Below are 18,017 nucleotides of genomic sequence, written 5' to 3' on the forward strand. Positions count from 1 at the left end.
ATGAAAAACACAAAACAAAATATGAATAAACAAGTGCAAATGAATGTAGGAGTATAAGTATAATGAGTGAGAAGAGTTGTGAAGAGTGTAGAGAGGAGAGAGGTATAACAGGGTATAATTGGGCCACTCACACCCTGATTGGGCAGGATTTCCACCTGGATCACGTCCCATGTGGGCGTGTCTCTCTCCTGGCTCATGCCCCACATGGGCGTGTCTCTCTCCTCTAGATCACGCCCCATATGGGCGTGTCTCTAATGGCTCACGCCTCACATGAGCGTCTCTCTTTCCTCTCCTGGTCACGCCTCATGTGGACATGTTTGGATGCTATACCTGCGTAAATAGTTTCAAAACGCCTACGTTTGCGTACTTTGTTATTATAAAAGCAATATTTAAATTTTTTCGCCGGGATGACGTTTCTTTCTCTTAAAAAAAAATTCTACCAGGAAAAATTGCCAATTTTGGCATTATAGACTTGAGTAATGAAATGATACATTTGGAACTGTGTTAGAGCATTTAATTGCTAGTTTTTTTTTTTATATGCTAGTACAGTTTATATTGGAACTATGAGATGTTAAAAAAAAAACACCACCACATTATCCTAGGAGTCATGATGCATACCTTAGTTAATCTAATATGACAAGTCTCCAATTAAATGAAATTTAAATAGATAATAATAATATTATTATTTTTTAAGTTTTGTATTATAAAATATAATCTATTAAATTTTGACACAATTTTCCTATATTTTGATTATTGCCTAAATTACACATAAACCTACAATTTAATCACATCTGTCACCTTAGGCTTCACAACATACTTTGATATCCGAAATACTATTGTTGAAATATAAATTAAAAAATTATTTTATTTAAATAATTTAAGATTTTACTTTTGGTTACATAAATAATGTATTGGGCTCACTTATAATAATTATAATTGTTTTGGATTGGTCTCACCAACTATGTTTTTGGGGTAATCTTTAAACTCATTTAAGGAATCATTCTCCTACTTTCTCAAATAGAGATTTTTAGACCCTCATAATAAAATATTTCTCACTCTCTACACCAGCTCACCTCATATCCGTTTGGGAGGTGCATTTGCCTCATGACATGATTAGAGAATATTTTCCTACGTATAAATACTTCAACCATTGAAAAGGAGTCTTGCATTCATCATCATGCCTTTTTATCATCCTCATTTCTCAATCTTCACTTGAGATACTCAGAGTCACAATGACTCTTCCATAAAGTTTTGATCCATATATACTAGTGCATCTTAAGAGCAATATTGAGATATTTCACCAACAAGGGAAACAGATCTAACGGTTCAATAACAAACTTCATGATCAAATTGAAGAAATGAAGCAGTGACTTTGCTTGAAAATATATAATCACAATTTGGATGAATTTACAATCTAGTGAGTGAATTATGAGGAATATAACTATAGGACTTGATAACTTATCATAAAATTTTTGCTTATAACAAAGTGGAATGATCCGTTTACAAAATTTTTTTTATAAATTTTTGCAAATTATACTATGTACTCTCGAAAATACATAGTATACTTTTGGGAGTACATAATGTAATTTGTAAGAATTTGTAAATAAAAAGTTTGTAAATATAACTATCCCTTGTGACAAATGGTAAAGTTGAAATATAACTACATTTTGATTGAGTTTACTACTCATTGAGCAAATCATGAAATATTAACTTGCAACAAACGGTAAAGTTGAAAAATTCAAGTTCTAAGTTGTACCCAAATCAATTTATATAATGCAGAAAACTAATGCATTATCGAAACAAAATAATATGTGTATTCTAATGTAGAAACAAAACTAGATTCTATAAGCAATTAAGTGAAGGTTCAATTAATGATTTTATATTATATTTGTATTATATTTTTCTAACATGTTCTTTTACACAAGAGCTCATTTAATTTAAAGAGAGAACAATGCATAAGATCCGAGTGGACAATGCATCACTATTAGTGCTGTAAAATTACTTCTTTATTTTAGCTAATGCTATCAAATTCATTTTTAATTAAATTTACAAGTTTTACTGTGGAATACCAATTTTAACATAATAGGCTTGGGTAATGAATATGATGTTAGGAATGTGGCTTCCATACTCAGAAGAGAGGTAAATTGAGTATTATGAATTTTTTACAAAAATCCTTTTCTTATTTCTAAATTATTATTTCAAGCAAACTTTTATATTTAAAAAGTTAATCAATATGTTCAAACAATCCGTAACATATATTGTATCACAATTATAGAACTTATACTAGCACATACAAAATATCAAAGAAACAATTAAAGTGCTAGAAATAAAGAGTTTAGAATTTAAAGAATTACAAATACTATATATCATAATTCGGTCACTACCACTTGTGACTTATGTCCAGACTGAAGTTGATCGATCAATTTTTCACTATAGGTCAAGCTTCATGGGTACTTGATAAACCTCTACGACCTCCAAGATTTTAGGTTCTTGGAAACCTTACAATCCACTAAGTTTCACTTGTGCTTAGTAAACTTATAACCTCTGAGCATCACGAGTGTTTAGAAACATTTCAACCGCCAAGCTTCTTGGGTTCTTGACAAGCTTATAATATAATTTTATAGTAGGATAATGATGATCAAATGATAACCCTCTCAAAGAGCAAGTATACAAATTGAATCTCTAAGTGAGTATAATGAATTTGCAAGAATGAGCTCAAGATTGATTGATTTGTGTACATGATTCAGTGAATGTTTATGAAGCTCTTTCTACTTTCAAAACACTCTTAGAATGTGTACAAATGGTGCCCAATATGTTTAAGAGCTATTTGGAATGAATATACTGTGTTTCCATTGAAAATTAGTCATTTATAGTTATTACACGCTTTTTGGCTAGTTAGTATATGATTACTTTTCAAAAGTATTTGATTACTTTCTTTCAGATAGAAAATATTCTGTTACTTTTCAAACAGTAATAGATATTTTTCCGACAAAAGTGATATTTTACGGTAAACTCAGTCCAATTTGATTCCAAAGGACTCCGACCACTCTATGAACATGTTCTTAATTTTGAAAAATTATTTTGGGGTTCTCAAACATGTCAAAAACATTTTCCTTAGATTTTTCAAATCATTTTCAAGAACTAAAACACCATGAAATATGCTTTATGAAAAAATGTTAACTTCAAGCTTATGCAATGCAAATCAACATATACACTTACATATATCTCTAAGTCCTAAGATATATTCTAAATATGATTTTGGATTTAACTTCAAGTCTTGGGTCTTGGATCTTAGTTCTTTACTTGAACTTGATGCTTTGACTTGATTAGCAATAATTGATACTATGTTGGACTTGATCTTCTTTTACCATGTCTTGTGACTTTAGCTTCTCTTATTCTTCTTTGTTGCTCTTGATCCATTGTTAGCTTTCTTCATAATTCATCTATGTTCTCGCCACTTTAATATCTCATTATACTTCTTGGGTGACTTAATCATGTATCTTCAATTTTCACACATGATTAATGCTTTTTGTTCTTAACCAGCTCTTATCTTTTTATGTTACCTCTTTATTATCGTCAAAACATACATTGTATCTAGATATAAAACATACATAAATGAGTTATAGAATTTTTTTAATGTTTTTGAATGTACTAGTGTAATCTAAATTGAAAATATGAAGTGTTAAAATAAAAATAAAAACTCATAAGATTCAAATTTCAAGCAATAAATTATCCATAATTTAGTTACACAAATATAATAATCTCTAATTAAATGAAACTTAAATAAAAAACAATAATAATTTTTTTATAAGTTTTATAGTACAATAATTTTTTTAAGCTTTGATGTAATTTTTCAGATATTTTGATGATTGTCCAAATTATATGTAAACTTACAATTAAATCAAACTTTTCGAAATAATCACATAGGACATCACAATATTTCATAATAAAAATTTGGTAATTATTAAAAAATTGATAATTAAAATCTTATACTTTTAATTAGAAAAAAGATTTTAAGAAATGTAAGTTGTGGAAACATATTTTATGTTACCCACTTATTCGTCCAAATACACATAAATTTTCACACACACGTATATATACATCTCTATGAATATGCACGTGTACGCACGCACACTCACATATATAAAGCTATATTTCTTATCATTTTTTTCCTTATTTTTTAAGCTTTAAATACTATCTTATTCTTTTTATTATTATTTCCAAAATTATACATGATTAAATTCATCAAACTTCATAATCAAAGGAAACAGTTATGGTAAGTCTATTGCTATCTAAAAAATGTTTTAATTCTGTCATATCATATTATGCATAATACACTAATATTTTGTTGATTTAAGCATGCAATATTTTTAATCATGATGAAAAAGTGGAATCCATATTTTTTTTAAGTGACCTTATTAGCACATGGTTTGTTTCAATCCATGGTATGAATTTAGCTAAAGGCAATATTGTAAGTTTTTGTTGAAGTTGATGGTTTGACTTGACTAAAAAATAAAGAAACTTCCTTCCCCTTTAAAATTTTTAGAACATGTAAAAAAATATAAATAATTAATAAAACTTATTTAAAAACATTTAAAAATTTAAAAGTCGTGTGGAGTGCTATAATGATCAAGAATGATGTCATTCATGCACATAATAAAGTGCAGTTAATGGGATAGCCAAATTAAGGCGCAGGGACATGAGAAGGATGTCTATAAAATGTTGTCATTACCCTTTCTACACATTTTTTTCAAAATAAAAAATAAATAAAATCAATAGATTTTCCCTCTTCTCTTTTTTTAATGCAATGATATTAAGTATATATTAGATTTTAAAGAATATTAAAAAAGTAAAAACTTCCTAAAAAACTCACTGCACTGTTATTTATGGTCATAATTTTTCATCACTGAGTCTAAACCAATTGAAATTTGGATCTTCTTAGGTAAAAAAAAATGGTCAATGTAGTCACTTATTTAAAATTTATATATTTTTATTTCTCTTATCTTATTATCAATAAATAAGAGAAGAGATTATGATCAAATAACATAAACACTTTTTTTTACGTGTAAGCCAGTTTGGATTTGGGTTTTGTTTGGGTTTGGGATGATGTTGTTTTTGGACCGTGGTCTTAGAAGTAAGCTTCTCACTGTCTTGTATCTTATTCAATTACTCTCTTAGCCTTTCACAAAGTTTGTGTGTAAGCCAGCAGCACCCACAAGAACAAAAGGTACACAGAGAGAGAAAGAGAGAGAGAGAAAGACAATGTCTTCCCCAAGCAAACGCCGAGACATGGACTTGATGAAGCTGTCTGTAATCTGTTCGGAACATTTTTTGTTGTTGTTTTTTTTTTCGATTTCAAAAAGAGTTTATTGTCTAAATTTACCTTTTTTTTTATATGGGGTGGGTTGGATTGATATGAATCAGGATGATGAGTGATTACAAGGTGGAGATGATCAACGATGGCATGCAGGAGTTCTTTGTGGAATTCCATGGACCTAAAGACAGTAAATTTTTGCATCCCTTGTGTCATACTTTTTTTATTTTAATTTTGTTATCTCCATCATCTGATGATTGATATGGTGTTGTTCTCTTTAGTGGACCTATTTCTGTGTCTCCATTGAGATTTCTTCCTTTAAGTATAAACTGTATCCGTTTGAATTCAATGTGGGGTGTTCAGTTTTTGGATCAGCAGTCAACAGCTGCTGAATTATGATTGTTCACTGTGGTCTTCTACTTTTACTTAACTTTTGCAGCTTAATTGTTTGCCCATTTTCCTCAATGAGAATTAATTGCATTAGGATCTATGCCTGGTTAACTTAAAAGATGGAACTGAACTGAACTGAACTGTTTTTTTTTTTTTCCTCTCTTTTTTCGTTCACCTTTCTGTGAATCATGTGCAGGTCCTTATCAAGAAGGTGTGTGGAAGATAAGAGTGGAGCTACCTGATGCTTATCCTTATAAGTCTCCGTCTATTGGTTTTGTCAATAAAATTTACCACCCTAATGTTGATGAAATGTGAGTTGTAAACAACAACCAAAGCTTCATTTTTTGCATCATATTTAAGCAGCATCACTTTCCTCTATGGGACCTTTCTTGGCTGTTGCACAAGCACATTGCAAAATTATGTAGCTCATTCATATGGTTTTCCCTGATATTTAGGTCTGGTTCAGTTTGCTTAGATGTTATTAACCAAACCTGGAGTCCCATGTTTGGTAAGCAATATTAACAACCTTTACTTTCTATAATATATATTGCTGTTAAAGAATTAGTATACGTATACTTACTATGCATTTGATTCAACCTTGCTTGTTTGTTAGTGCCACTACCTTAAGATTTGGTAATTCATTTTTCTTATTTCCATGCAGACCTTGTTAATGTGTTTGAAGTGTTTCTTCCTCAGCTTCTTCTGTACCCTAACGCATCAGATCCATTGAATGGTGATGCTGCTGCTTTGATGATGCGAGATCATGCTGCATATGAACTAAAAGTCAAAGGTAATAATCTTTATCAAGTTTCCATAGTATAAAATTAGAATGCTTCTTATATACTCAGGTAAGCTATGTTATAAGTATGAAGGTTTCTTCTTTATGGTTGACTACAGTATATTCTCATCAAATTTCAATTGGAGTGAGATATCATCAATTGGTTAATAAAAAGCTTTGAAGGATCAAGTCTGTGCAAAATGATTGCCCACACCTCCCAAATATGAACAGAAATTAATCTTAGATAAAGTTTCACTTGTCCTTTCATGAAGGACCCTAGCCAAAATCACTCCTGAAACCAACAGAATTCAATGTTTTATGTCCTCACTTGCCAACACACATGTCAGCTGCCACACTCTTGTCCAATTTTATCTTGCTTAAAGCTTTCAGGTTGGGATTCGTGTTCAGAGCTTTTGCATTATTCATTGTTTCAGGGTTGCTACTATGGAATATGGATTTCTCAATGTCAAGAATTGTGTACCAGCCTAGAATTTATATCTACTAACATTGATTCATTTTTCAGTAAGCAAATAACTGATAGTGAAGAAGTCCTAGCATTTTATATACAATACTGAGATTTTCTTGCTTGATTTTTTGTTTTGATAAATAGCAAATTGCATGACCTATTTCCATTGCATTCCTTACGATTTTTTATCAATCCCTCTCTATAATAATTAATGAGTGTAGGGTGGGTGTGTTTGAACTTTGAAGAGCTTCTGAATTTCAATACTCAAATGGCAACATATACCTTGTGTTACTTATCATGCTGTAATGTTGAATGCGTTGTTGATAACTGGGCTATTATAAAGTGCTTAGCATGTAAATGCAAAACAATTTTTAGGTGGTTGAGTTTCTGATCAAAGCTAGTCATTTTCAATTTACTGTCATATAAATTCTACTCTGCTAGTGCTTCATTTGAATCTTATATCCTCATCAGAAAGAGTTCTTGGAGATCTACCATTAACTAATTGTAAGACATCCTGAGCTCCAGAAGCAATGCATGAACCATACCAACCAGACAATTTCATTGGCCATGTTTTTGTCATTCGTTCAAATTTATAGCGTATAATATGGTATGCCGCATTGGTATACCAGTCTAATGTCTACCATATCTCGATCTGTTGCTCTATTCTTTGCACCTGCTTTTATATATATTAACTTTTGAGAGCCAATGAACAGAATATTGTCAAAAATATGCCAAGCCAGAAGATGTTGGAGCTTCTCAGGAGGAAAGTTCTAGTGAGGATGAGCTGAGTGAAGAAAATTATGCCTCTAGTGATGAGGGCCTTGCTGGCCAACCTGATCCTTAAAATTTACATACAATGCCTGCCTTATTTACAGTCTTGCTTGTAAATGATATGATATTTGGGTCTTGGAATTGGAAGAGAGATCAATTCTGAAGGTTGAAGGAAAAATTCTCACCTTTAATCTTTCTATTTCATGGTGGTTGTGTAAATTGATTTATGATTTAAATGTTTGAGATATTTACTTTTGTAACTTGAAGGTTCAAGTTGGTTTGGCTTAAGAATGCATTTATTTAAACTTTTAGTTTGACTTTGTGCCCTCTCACTGTTGTTTTGTTTGGAAAAATAACACTAATTTCTCTTCAAATGAACATCAATGGTTTATCACAAGCTAATTGATATGCCAATAGCAATGCAAGAATAACACAATCAATTTTAATATGAAAACCTTCTGTAAAAAATACAGGACCGGTTTCAGAATCCACCTAAATTCTTTAGTATAAACAAAAGTGATATTACAAGTTATCTAACTCTAGCTACAAACAAGTAGAAAGCCAATGAATAACTTGAACTCAAGTTGTACCAAAAGAGAAAAGGTAGTTACAAAAATAGTGTTTTGGCTAAAATTCATTTCAATCATCACAAAACTTCATTCGAAAATTTCAACGATTAGATGAGAGGAATACACTAACCAAATTTGACGACGATCCAATGGCTGATCAAAGAAAAATCTCTCTATGAATCTCATCACCCTAAACAGGACAAAATTATTGATATCCTCTGTTTTTTATTGCACAAAACTCTCGTAGGAAGCTCCAATTGAAAATCCAAATGGTCAAACTCTAAAGCCATAAGTAGTGGAATTTCTGTCAAAGCTTGAGCTTGATCTAATGGTGAATTTGAGAAATATCTCTCTCCTAATAATGCGGCCTGCTGCGGAATTTTGCAAGGTTTGATTCTCGTAATTTCTGGTGCTGCTTCGAACCTTCGATCAAATCCAATGATGAACGTTAGGATTAATGATAACTCAAAGATATGTCTACGACTTTAAACTTTTTAGGATGTGATACGATTGGAAAATAAAGAGAGGAAGGAAAATATTCCTTTATACCAAATAAATTGAATGTAAATTGGAAAGTATATACGTGTCTTAAAGAATAAACATAAATAGGTTTGCTAGGTGAAAAATTCAAAATGAGGGATTTTATTTTAATTTTTAGAACAATGGAGAAGGTTAATTTTTAGTAGATGAGAAGGTTAAAATTTAGAACAAATTCAATTGAAACACTTATTTTTATTTTAGTATTTGGTTGTGTTATATCCGGAAAAGATTCATTTTAGTATTTGGGAGGGAGAGAAATTCTAAAGTGAGATTTTTTAAAAATGAGTAAAGGATTATTTATCTGAGATAATTTCACTTCGGAAAAGTCTTGTCTATTGTCTTTAGTATATAAAATAATCATTAAATACAATTACACATAAATAAAATTATGGTCGATTTTAGAGTAAAACAATGACATAGAAACATAAATGAAATTCTGAACAAACATACAAATAAATGTTAGACAACCACATAGATAGGCATCAAATTTATGGCCAATTTCTTCTGAATGTGTGAGAATCAATTTTAAGTGCACTAGTGAAAATAATAATAATTAAAAGTGTATTGGAGATAGGAATGTTGGTTTCATTTAGAAATTAAAATCGAATGCCAATTGTACCCAAAAAAAAAATTTGAATGTCAATTGTGGTTTGTCCAGTTACTTAGAAATATGATAAATCTTCCTTCATAAAAGGAAAGAAATAAATCAAATCAAATTAAGATAAAAAAAATTCTAGTACTTGGTTATAACATATTTTTAGTGGGTTTAAAAAAATAATAACAACTTGCACGCACCTCAACTAATTCACTTATGATGAAAAACAGGATATTCATGCTAAAATTAGAAAATTTACATGAATATTTTTTATAAACTAACTTTTTTATTTTCATTCTGATCGGTCTAAAAATAAAGATATCTAGTTAAGAAGGGACTAGTGAGTTGATGTTGAATCTACGAGCTCTCTTAAATATTTATGGATTAGATATCTTTCAGTTAAGTAGATCAAAGTGGACTAATAATAACAGCGTAGTTTAGTATATCAAAGTGCAATAATAATAACGGCATTAGCCATATGAGTGCTATGTATGCATAATGACAGTATAACAATAATAGAGAGAATTAATCATACTTGCAGATTTTACCTCTTATTTACAAGTTTATATATGGGTATTGAAATTTCGGACCTTGGGTGACTCTTCTGAGGGCCCGCATCCAGATTCGTTGTTGTAATATTAGAATTAACATCCTTGATTGATGTTTTACCGTATTTGTCTTAATTTTCTCTTTTAAGGCCTTTTTAGAATATGACCCCTTATATGTGTCGATAACACATTCTATTGTATTATGCTTACTGCTTAGTATATACAAAATCATTAAATCTGACAACATATAAATAAAATAAAATAAAACAATCTTTCTAATTAGGTTGCACGGTTGCACCAATGAAAAAAGGCACTTTATTTGTAGAATTATCTAAACGAGTCAATGCATGTCAAAATTTTGCTCTGATGGCTTAACCGGTCATGATCATCTGAGATTGGCTTGTTAATTTAGCAAATGGGGGTATAGAAGAAATAAAATAAATTAAAAATCACACCTGAAAACGGGGTAAGCTTTGATTTAGTAAAATTAAACCTCATGTAATATTATTGAGTACCACAAATTAAAGAGACCAAGTTGAATTTACTATTTCTAAATGAATCAATCATTAAGTTACCCAACCCAGTTTCTTTCCAGGCCAACCATAGTCCATAGATATAGATCTGTCATATTTCCGTTGTGCTTTTCTAAAGTACAATTTCCAAAACCAGCCAAGAGAAAAATGGAGTACTTCTAGTATCACAAAAAACCGGAACCATGTGAAAAGACATTGAAATTGTTGGAACTTTGTATTTATGAACCGAAGAAAAAAGTCATCCGTGCTTTCTATATCAAGCATATTGCAGATCAGATCTGCATTTGTTATCATTTGTCAATACTTGTTACTCAGTTACTTCCATCTTTCTTATATTATGATAGTATTACACAAATTTCTCGTATTAAAAAATTTACAAAAATCCCCCCAGGAAATATTTTGAATTAGGAAAAATCCAAAGAGGGCTTATGAAAACATTTAAAAACTGTTTGAGTTCTTAAAACAGATGAAATTTCATATGATTTGAAATATTTATCTATTATCTATATGTAGAAGGAAGACGCATGAATTTGCTTAAAAATTACTTTTTTTGGGTAGACTTAGGTGCATGTTTGGTCCTGTGCTAAACTTCCTATAGCAATAATAGTTTCATAAAAATAAAAATTATTATTTATAAAAAGCCATTTATTTAGTTTGTTTTTGGATAAAAATTTCAAATACATACACAAAAAATCAAACACTTATCGATGGAGTAGTAGTGGAGGTTTGCTATATATTGTAAATAATACCCACTATCATCACTTGGCCCTTATAGCTCAGTGGTAGAGCGTCAGTCTTGTAAACTGAAGGTCCGTAGTTCGATCCTGCGTGAGGGCATATATGTTTATTTTTCATTTTTATATTTTCTGATCTGGAATTACCAATATATGTTAAGTGAGGATTGAGGAATGACCATTCATGCGGACACAAATGACACAGAAAAACTCCCAGGTTCTGTTATCAGTAATCATCTTGATCAATGAATAAATTTTCAAGGTGTACAGTACAGATAATGAGATTAAAAGAAATTAACTCAGAGAATAGGGATCATCTACTTGTAGGGAACTAGAAATGTCAAAGTTAACAAAGATAACAAAAAAAAAACTCTTATCAACAGGAAGAGGCGTAAAAATATGAAGTCAAGCACTCTAACAACATGTAACTCCTTGAACTACCAGATGATGCATAGTTGAATGCCTCAGAGACTAAGACTTCCAACAACATCAATATCATCTTTATTCCAAACTAGTTGGAGTCGGAGGCTAAGACCTCCACCAAATAAAAACAAAATTAATTACTTATTCCCGTGTGCCAATAGTGTAACAGTGGGAAATAACAATGTAATCAAAAAGTATTTACAGCATTTATATGAGGAGACACACTATACATGTGCCAGATAATTTAAGTCAAGAAAAATGGAAGGCATCACATATTAGACTTTTAAATATGCTGTAGAAAGTTTGATGAAACAGTATACAGGACTAGTTTTATTATAAATCTTTTTGTATAATTCTAGAGTTTCCTTACAAAGTGCAAAATCTAAGCTGAAGCATGAATTCGGACATTTGCAATTAGTCTGGTGAGTTTGCTTAATGTTTCACGAGCAGATATGGTATCTGGATGATCTTCACCACAAATTGAAGTCCTGATAAAAACAGCCTTCCTGATTAGATCATCCCCAATGTCAAATTGAGCACCCCTTAGCATTAGCTTGGCCCTAGTCTCAAGTACAGTGGCTCTACATAAAGCCAGTTCTTGCCAAAGGCAAGGGTTCAATTGAGCATTAGTCTGAATGGACCTCCAACAAAGTGATTTGTCAAACCACTTGTCAACTGGGGTAACAAATGCTTGATCCGCAGCTTCTAAGGCATTGGTGCACAGAAGCAGAAGCTCTAGAGCAACAGTGCATCGAGAGTATGTAATGAAAGTGTGAATTGCAAGAGGCAGAACCACTTTTTTTACAAGATATATAAGCTCGGAAACTTCGAGCTCAACAACTGCAGGATTATGACCAAATCCGAATAGCAGAAAACATGCAGCCCATAAATGCTCCAGATTTTGAGATATTGACCCTTGACTGATAACAGCTTGAACCATTGCTTGTGCAGATCCAGTAACTTCTCTTTTCTGAGCATATAGTTTGATGAGTTCATTGAATTGGATATATCCTTGCTTGGTACTGCTCCTTGCAATATTAAATCTTAGAAGCAGAGAAGATGCATCTAATTCTGATTTTTTGGTGTGAGAGGATGAGAATCCACAAGTTAAGGATTGCAGAAATTTTCTCCACAAACAGGTCCCCTTATGCTTTTCTGGTATCTTGTGAGCAGCAAGTGCTAATAATGAAACTGGAATTGCAACAGGTGCAAACCATCCACTTACCAGTACCATTCTGGTTGCCAAGCTCCTTGGACCATCAGCATGATCGAATATTGAGAAACATACATCGAAGAGTTGCAGAAGGAAAGTGTTCTGTCTGAATGAATGAGCTTCTTTACCGCCCCATGACATGTCCTTCAAAGGCATTCTGTTTATGGTATCTAAGAGCCTACTTGGGGTTATAGGTAACTCAGACAAGATTCCACTGACAATGGCAAGGCCCAAAGTTAACCTTCCAAGCTTCTCCTCAATATTTCTCAGAGCATCAACCTCTGCAACCGGATAGTCCTTGCCACTCCCTAGCATTAGAGACATTGCTTCAACTCCAGATAAGTATGAAAGTTTCAGAGGTTCCAAGTTCATGATGCGAGGAAGGCAAGTTGATAAAATTACATGGGTCTCTCCGCCAAAACGAGGGAGAAGATCCATCACTAGTTTGTGATCCCACCAATCCTTTTCACCTTCCAAGTTATCAATAATCACAAGATATGGAATGCTTCTCATAAGTTCTTTGCGAACTCTACAAATAGCTGCTTCTTCCTGCTCTTCAAATCCTTTTATCCTTGTTTTCTCCAAACTATTCTCATCACCCACATCAACATCTAAAAAGGACCTGAGGTTTAGATAGTTTTGCCTTATATACCTGCTCTCCCCTCCTATCCATAAAACCATCTTGTATCTCTGGTGAAATCTGTAAGCAAACTCAAGAATAAGTTCTGTTTTTCCAATTCCTGATTCTCCTGATACACAGGCAATCCCTTTCCCATACAAAATCTTCATTCCTTTCTTCCTCCTATTATACTTTCCACCACGTTTGGTCTTTGAATGATAGTGGCTCTGAGAAAATTCAATACTTTGCATTTCGATCTCTTTTTCCGACTCCTTCCATAGAACCGGTTCTTTTTCCTCCCTTCTTCCATTTCCCATATTTCTTTCATCTAGCACATTACTCTTGCCCCGACCGATGGCCAAATGCCTTCTCTTATGTCTCGCCTTAAGTTCAATATAGTCTTGCTGTGAATCTCCAGTAACATCACCAAAAAGCATAAGTTCCAGTTGAGAAAGCTCTTTCTTTCTACCAATAAAATTCTCATTTCGAGTGAAAGGTAACTCATTTTCTTTTACCTTTTCTCTCCATTTTGTCAAATGCTCAGCAACACTTCTTCGGCCTAACCTCATTGCTAATGATGTTACACCCCTCAGTATGCAATCTCTCCAGTTTCCATCCTGTGCTTCCAGCTTCCATTCTTCAACCCTAGAGAGTCCATGAACAGCATCTTTCCACTCTTGTTCCAACCCTCCATACAAAAGCCAAAGTTCCCCTCCATGTTTGTCCCACAGCTCACCCCTCTTTTCAATTATATCCCTGACAAGACAATCAGCTGGACTCAAATCAAAGTATATTGGGACCAAATTCTTCTTGCCAGAGAAAAACTGAAGCTCCTCAATGGTGTATGGGTTCTTGAAAGACTTCCTTGTTATAATTACTATCCCAAAAGAAGCAACATCCATTGCTTTCTCTGCAATGCCAAGCTTGCAAGAGTTCCTACATGCAGCCCTATCTGACATAAAACAACTGATGCCTTGAATTTCTAACTCAGCACATAGCCAATTGGCAAATCTTAGTAGAGGAGGTTTACGACCATGTAATCCTATGAAGACATCACAACTCTTAAATCTGTAAGAAGAAATTGATCTGGAACCTGGTGTTGATGATGACGGTCTTTGGTTTCTACCTTTCTTACTTCGCTTCTCTTTCTGTCCAGAATAATCATCATCATGGGGATGGCAGTAACCAGATATGGTGCTACTAGAGATGCCAACTGAGGAAGATATACGATCAATTTTCTGCAAATCACCTGAATTATAGCCAGCTGGAGATGCAGTCACCTCAGAGAAGGTAAATCCAACATTTACTAGAGGTTTTGGTTCTGGAATCCCTGACCTGGTGCTGGATGGAGCAGCATATAAATGCATTCTATCACTTGGAGCATCAGGTCGCAAAGACTCTGATAATTGACATGATGATGATCTTGGAGAGAAGAAGGGTGACTGATTCGCTGAAAAGAATGCTGAAGATGACGATGACATATTCCTTGAACTCATTGCTGTCAAGGGTCCAAACGTGGAGCTCTCTTCTTGAATGTCCATACTTGCAGTTTCAGATGGTATGTTTCCCAATTATGGAAGATATGAAATCCTATGCACCCATAATTTATAGGAAGAAGCTCTCTGAAGTTGAGATAATGTCTTCATCAGTTACAATATGTATTCCAATCATACATTATAGCAGAAAGAAGCAAAACTGAATGTTCTACATAGTATGCTTAAAATAAGTAATTTAAAAGAACAATGTAAAAAAGAAGGAAAAAAGCCAGACAAAGTGAGTCTTTTAAGAAAAAGTTAATAGTGCAACCATCATCAAAGTCATACTTCTATAGACTTCAAAATTTCCAAAAAGGAAAAAAATAAATTAAAGTCGTCAGTTCATAAACAGTAATTACCATTGGTAGGAAGCAAGAAAGTCAACTTAAATGGAATATTTACTTTAAAGAAAGATTTTGAAGCTGAAATCACAAGGAAACGTAGCATCTGTTTGGGAAATTTACTGTTGTTGCATAAACACAAGACTCAAAAAATCAGAAAGGCACAAACCCAACTCACTTCAAAACACAAACCTCGCGGCTAAAATAGTATTCACAACATTCAACTTCAAATTCAAAAGCAAGGAAAAAGGCATCAAAGACAAGGAAAATATAAAGACCCATCTATGATTAATAAAATTGATGCTTGATAAAACTATATTGTGGTTCAGATCTGAATACTTACTAGGCTGCGAAACAAAAACACCGTGCCGTACATTCACTGTTTCGCCTCCAACCAACCAATCTCTTTTTCTCTACAAAGGTCAAAACGATTAAGCGTTAAGAATCACTCAAATCTCTAATCACTGTAACAGTTACAAGAACGAACTCAAGGAAAATATCTGAGAAAATCAAGAAATACTTCATTACTATAAATGCCAAAAATGTAGCTAAGTTCAGGGCAATGAGCGAAGTGAGAAATTATAGTTTTTCAGACTCAGACTAACCGGAAGAACCCATTTCAGAAAGAGAAGAAAAAAAGGATAAACTGAATGAAAATGAATACAAAAGCACCAACCTTTTTCAGTTGGGAAGGTGCAGAAACTCTAGCTGTATTTTGAAAAGCACGCTTCTTTGTAAGTATAAAAGACTTTATCTCTCACAATAATTTCTGTGACTCTGGTTTCACTTCTCAAGCCTTCTTTTTTTTTTTTTTTTTTTTTTTTTTTTTTTCCCTCAAATCTTTGGCTACTGTAGCATTTTATTTTTATTTTATTTTTATTTTATAATGTCTGCGAGATTCAGAAATGGGTGTCAAGGGGGAAGAAGGAAATGGATCTGACTTGGGTATGGTGGAATCGCAGTAGGCTCCACAACCATTTATACAACTGTTAAATCTTACAGATAGCCACTATGATTTCGGTATTTGGATTCACATTGTTAAAGTTCTTGGCTTTGTTTTTTATGTGTTTTTCTGTGGGTGCTTAAAAGGTAGCTTCGATTAAGATAGTCCAGAACAAAACGTGGTGTTTTGTACTTTGCTGGGCATGTGTGACATAGTGACTGACGTTTTTGAGGTTCTAACTTCTAAGGAACCGTTGATCTTCACTGCCACATTTTTATGATTAATTTCCCCCTTCTTGTGCAGATTCTAAATTGCTCATAAGATAATTTTAGCTTAATATTGATAATGAAATATTTGGTAGCAAAGAAATTTGTATAAACATATTCTTTTGCAAATTGCTAAGCAATAGCTACATCTCACTTTTTTAAAAAAAAATATTCCGATTGATTTATTGTTTCACCATAAGTCTGATTCGACAGGTATCAGGATCAAGACTTTAAACTTTTATCAAAAATAATATTAGGAGGATCGAATACATATTTTTATCTCAATTGTTCAGTTTTACAATACAAATTAAACTACCATCATGTGATAATTTCGCACATTTTTAGATAAAAAAAACTCATGTTGTACATAATTTTCTTATAAGTTGATGTGATGTACATATTTAATCTGATTTATTAGTTTTTTTTTTTGGTATAGTTAAAAAATTATTTAATATTTTATGCTTTAATCTTTAAATTATTATTTTTTTCACTTATTTGTGAGGCTCCTTTCTTGTGACTGATGCTATATTCTTATTTGAAAAATGATTCAATTGCCACTTAAGGCTTCTGCCCAATAAGAAAGATGATGAGAATGACTCGGGTACGTCAATCTTCATATCAGAAGAAAGAAATATGAGCATATTCACAGATCTAGCCGTCAGAGGTTTGGAAAAGCAAGGGAACTAAATTTATAATGGAGTTTATTTTATGTTAGCTAAGGAAAATGATTGGGAAAAAAAATGTTGAAATATACTGATGCCAAGGAAATTTCACTTCGAAATTGCAAATGTATACAATGATTTGATATGCGAGGATAGAGGAAAAATAAAAGGAACAGAGAGAGGAAGAGGACGTATGCGAATCCTAAAGCTGCAATTGAAATGATTATACAATATCCACACTTTTTTGTTTTTCATTTTGAAGATAATTTTAGACCCTTTGATTATTACACTAATTTTATTTGAAGTAACGAGAAAGTCTTTTTTCGAGGTCGCATTTTTAGAACCAACCTTTTAATATCACAATAGATATAGGATATTCTTACTACTAATTAATATTACTACTAATTTAATTTATTTCATAGTTAAATCTATTACGTTGATCCAACAATTCTGATTTAATTTTCTAAAAATCTTCTTTCTTCTCCATGTATTTAATACTTTATATTTATTTTTAGTAAGGTTATAATTCTCCATGTTTAATGTTTTCACATTAAATATGAGAACTCATAATCATACAAACATAAAAATAAATATAATCATTGAATTAACATAATTGATCTGAAGATGAAATGAATTGGTAGTGATATTTGTAGGAATATTAATTAATAGTAATAATATCTTATCTGATTATGATATTATAAAAGATGTTAAAATCTGGGATGCTGCTTCGTTATTTTTTAGTATTTAATAGATTTCTATACTTGATCATATTGTCGT

At 32.2% G+C, this 18,017-nt stretch overlaps 2 protein-coding genes and 1 non-coding gene across 4 annotated transcripts; 2 read left to right on the forward strand and 1 right to left on the reverse strand.

Moving 5' to 3' along the window:
- Window positions 1-5,194: 5,194 nt before the first annotated feature.
- LOC133299825 (ubiquitin-conjugating enzyme E2-23 kDa-like) lies at window positions 5,195-7,997 on the forward strand. 2 transcript variants are annotated; one of them, XM_061499319.1, is made up of 7 exons: window positions 5,195-5,306; window positions 5,425-5,504; window positions 5,901-6,015; window positions 6,160-6,212; window positions 6,366-6,494; window positions 6,917-7,004; window positions 7,662-7,785. In XM_061499319.1, the coding sequence occupies exons 1-6, from the start codon at window positions 5,263-5,265 to the stop codon at window positions 6,985-6,987; spliced, it is 492 nt and encodes a 163-aa protein (XP_061355303.1). In that variant the 5' UTR covers window positions 5,195-5,262; the 3' UTR covers window positions 6,988-7,004; window positions 7,662-7,785. The 2 variants fall into 2 exon arrangements, with proteins under 2 accessions (XP_061355303.1, XP_061355302.1); XM_061499318.1 differs by lacking the exon at window positions 6,917-7,004 and having other exon boundaries at window positions 7,662-7,997.
- A 3,272-nt stretch (window positions 7,998-11,269) lies between these two features.
- Window positions 11,270-11,341, forward strand: TRNAT-UGU (transfer RNA threonine (anticodon UGU)). Its single transcript has one exon. It is a non-coding gene; the product is annotated as a tRNA-Thr (tRNA).
- Window positions 11,342-12,043: 702 nt separating this feature from the next.
- Window positions 12,044-15,034, reverse strand: LOC133299828 (uncharacterized). The gene has a single exon (XM_061499321.1). The coding sequence runs from the start codon at window positions 15,032-15,034 to the stop codon at window positions 12,044-12,046; it is 2,991 nt and encodes a 996-aa protein (XP_061355305.1).
- Between the last annotated feature and the right edge of the window lie 2,983 nt (window positions 15,035-18,017).

This window comes from Gastrolobium bilobum, unplaced genomic scaffold, assembly GCF_033153095.1.
Source record: "Gastrolobium bilobum isolate Gb01-03AN ecotype WA unplaced genomic scaffold, APGP_CSIRO_Gbil_v1 utg16950, whole genome shotgun sequence".
Lineage (NCBI taxonomy): Eukaryota > Viridiplantae > Streptophyta > Magnoliopsida > Fabales > Fabaceae > Gastrolobium > Gastrolobium bilobum.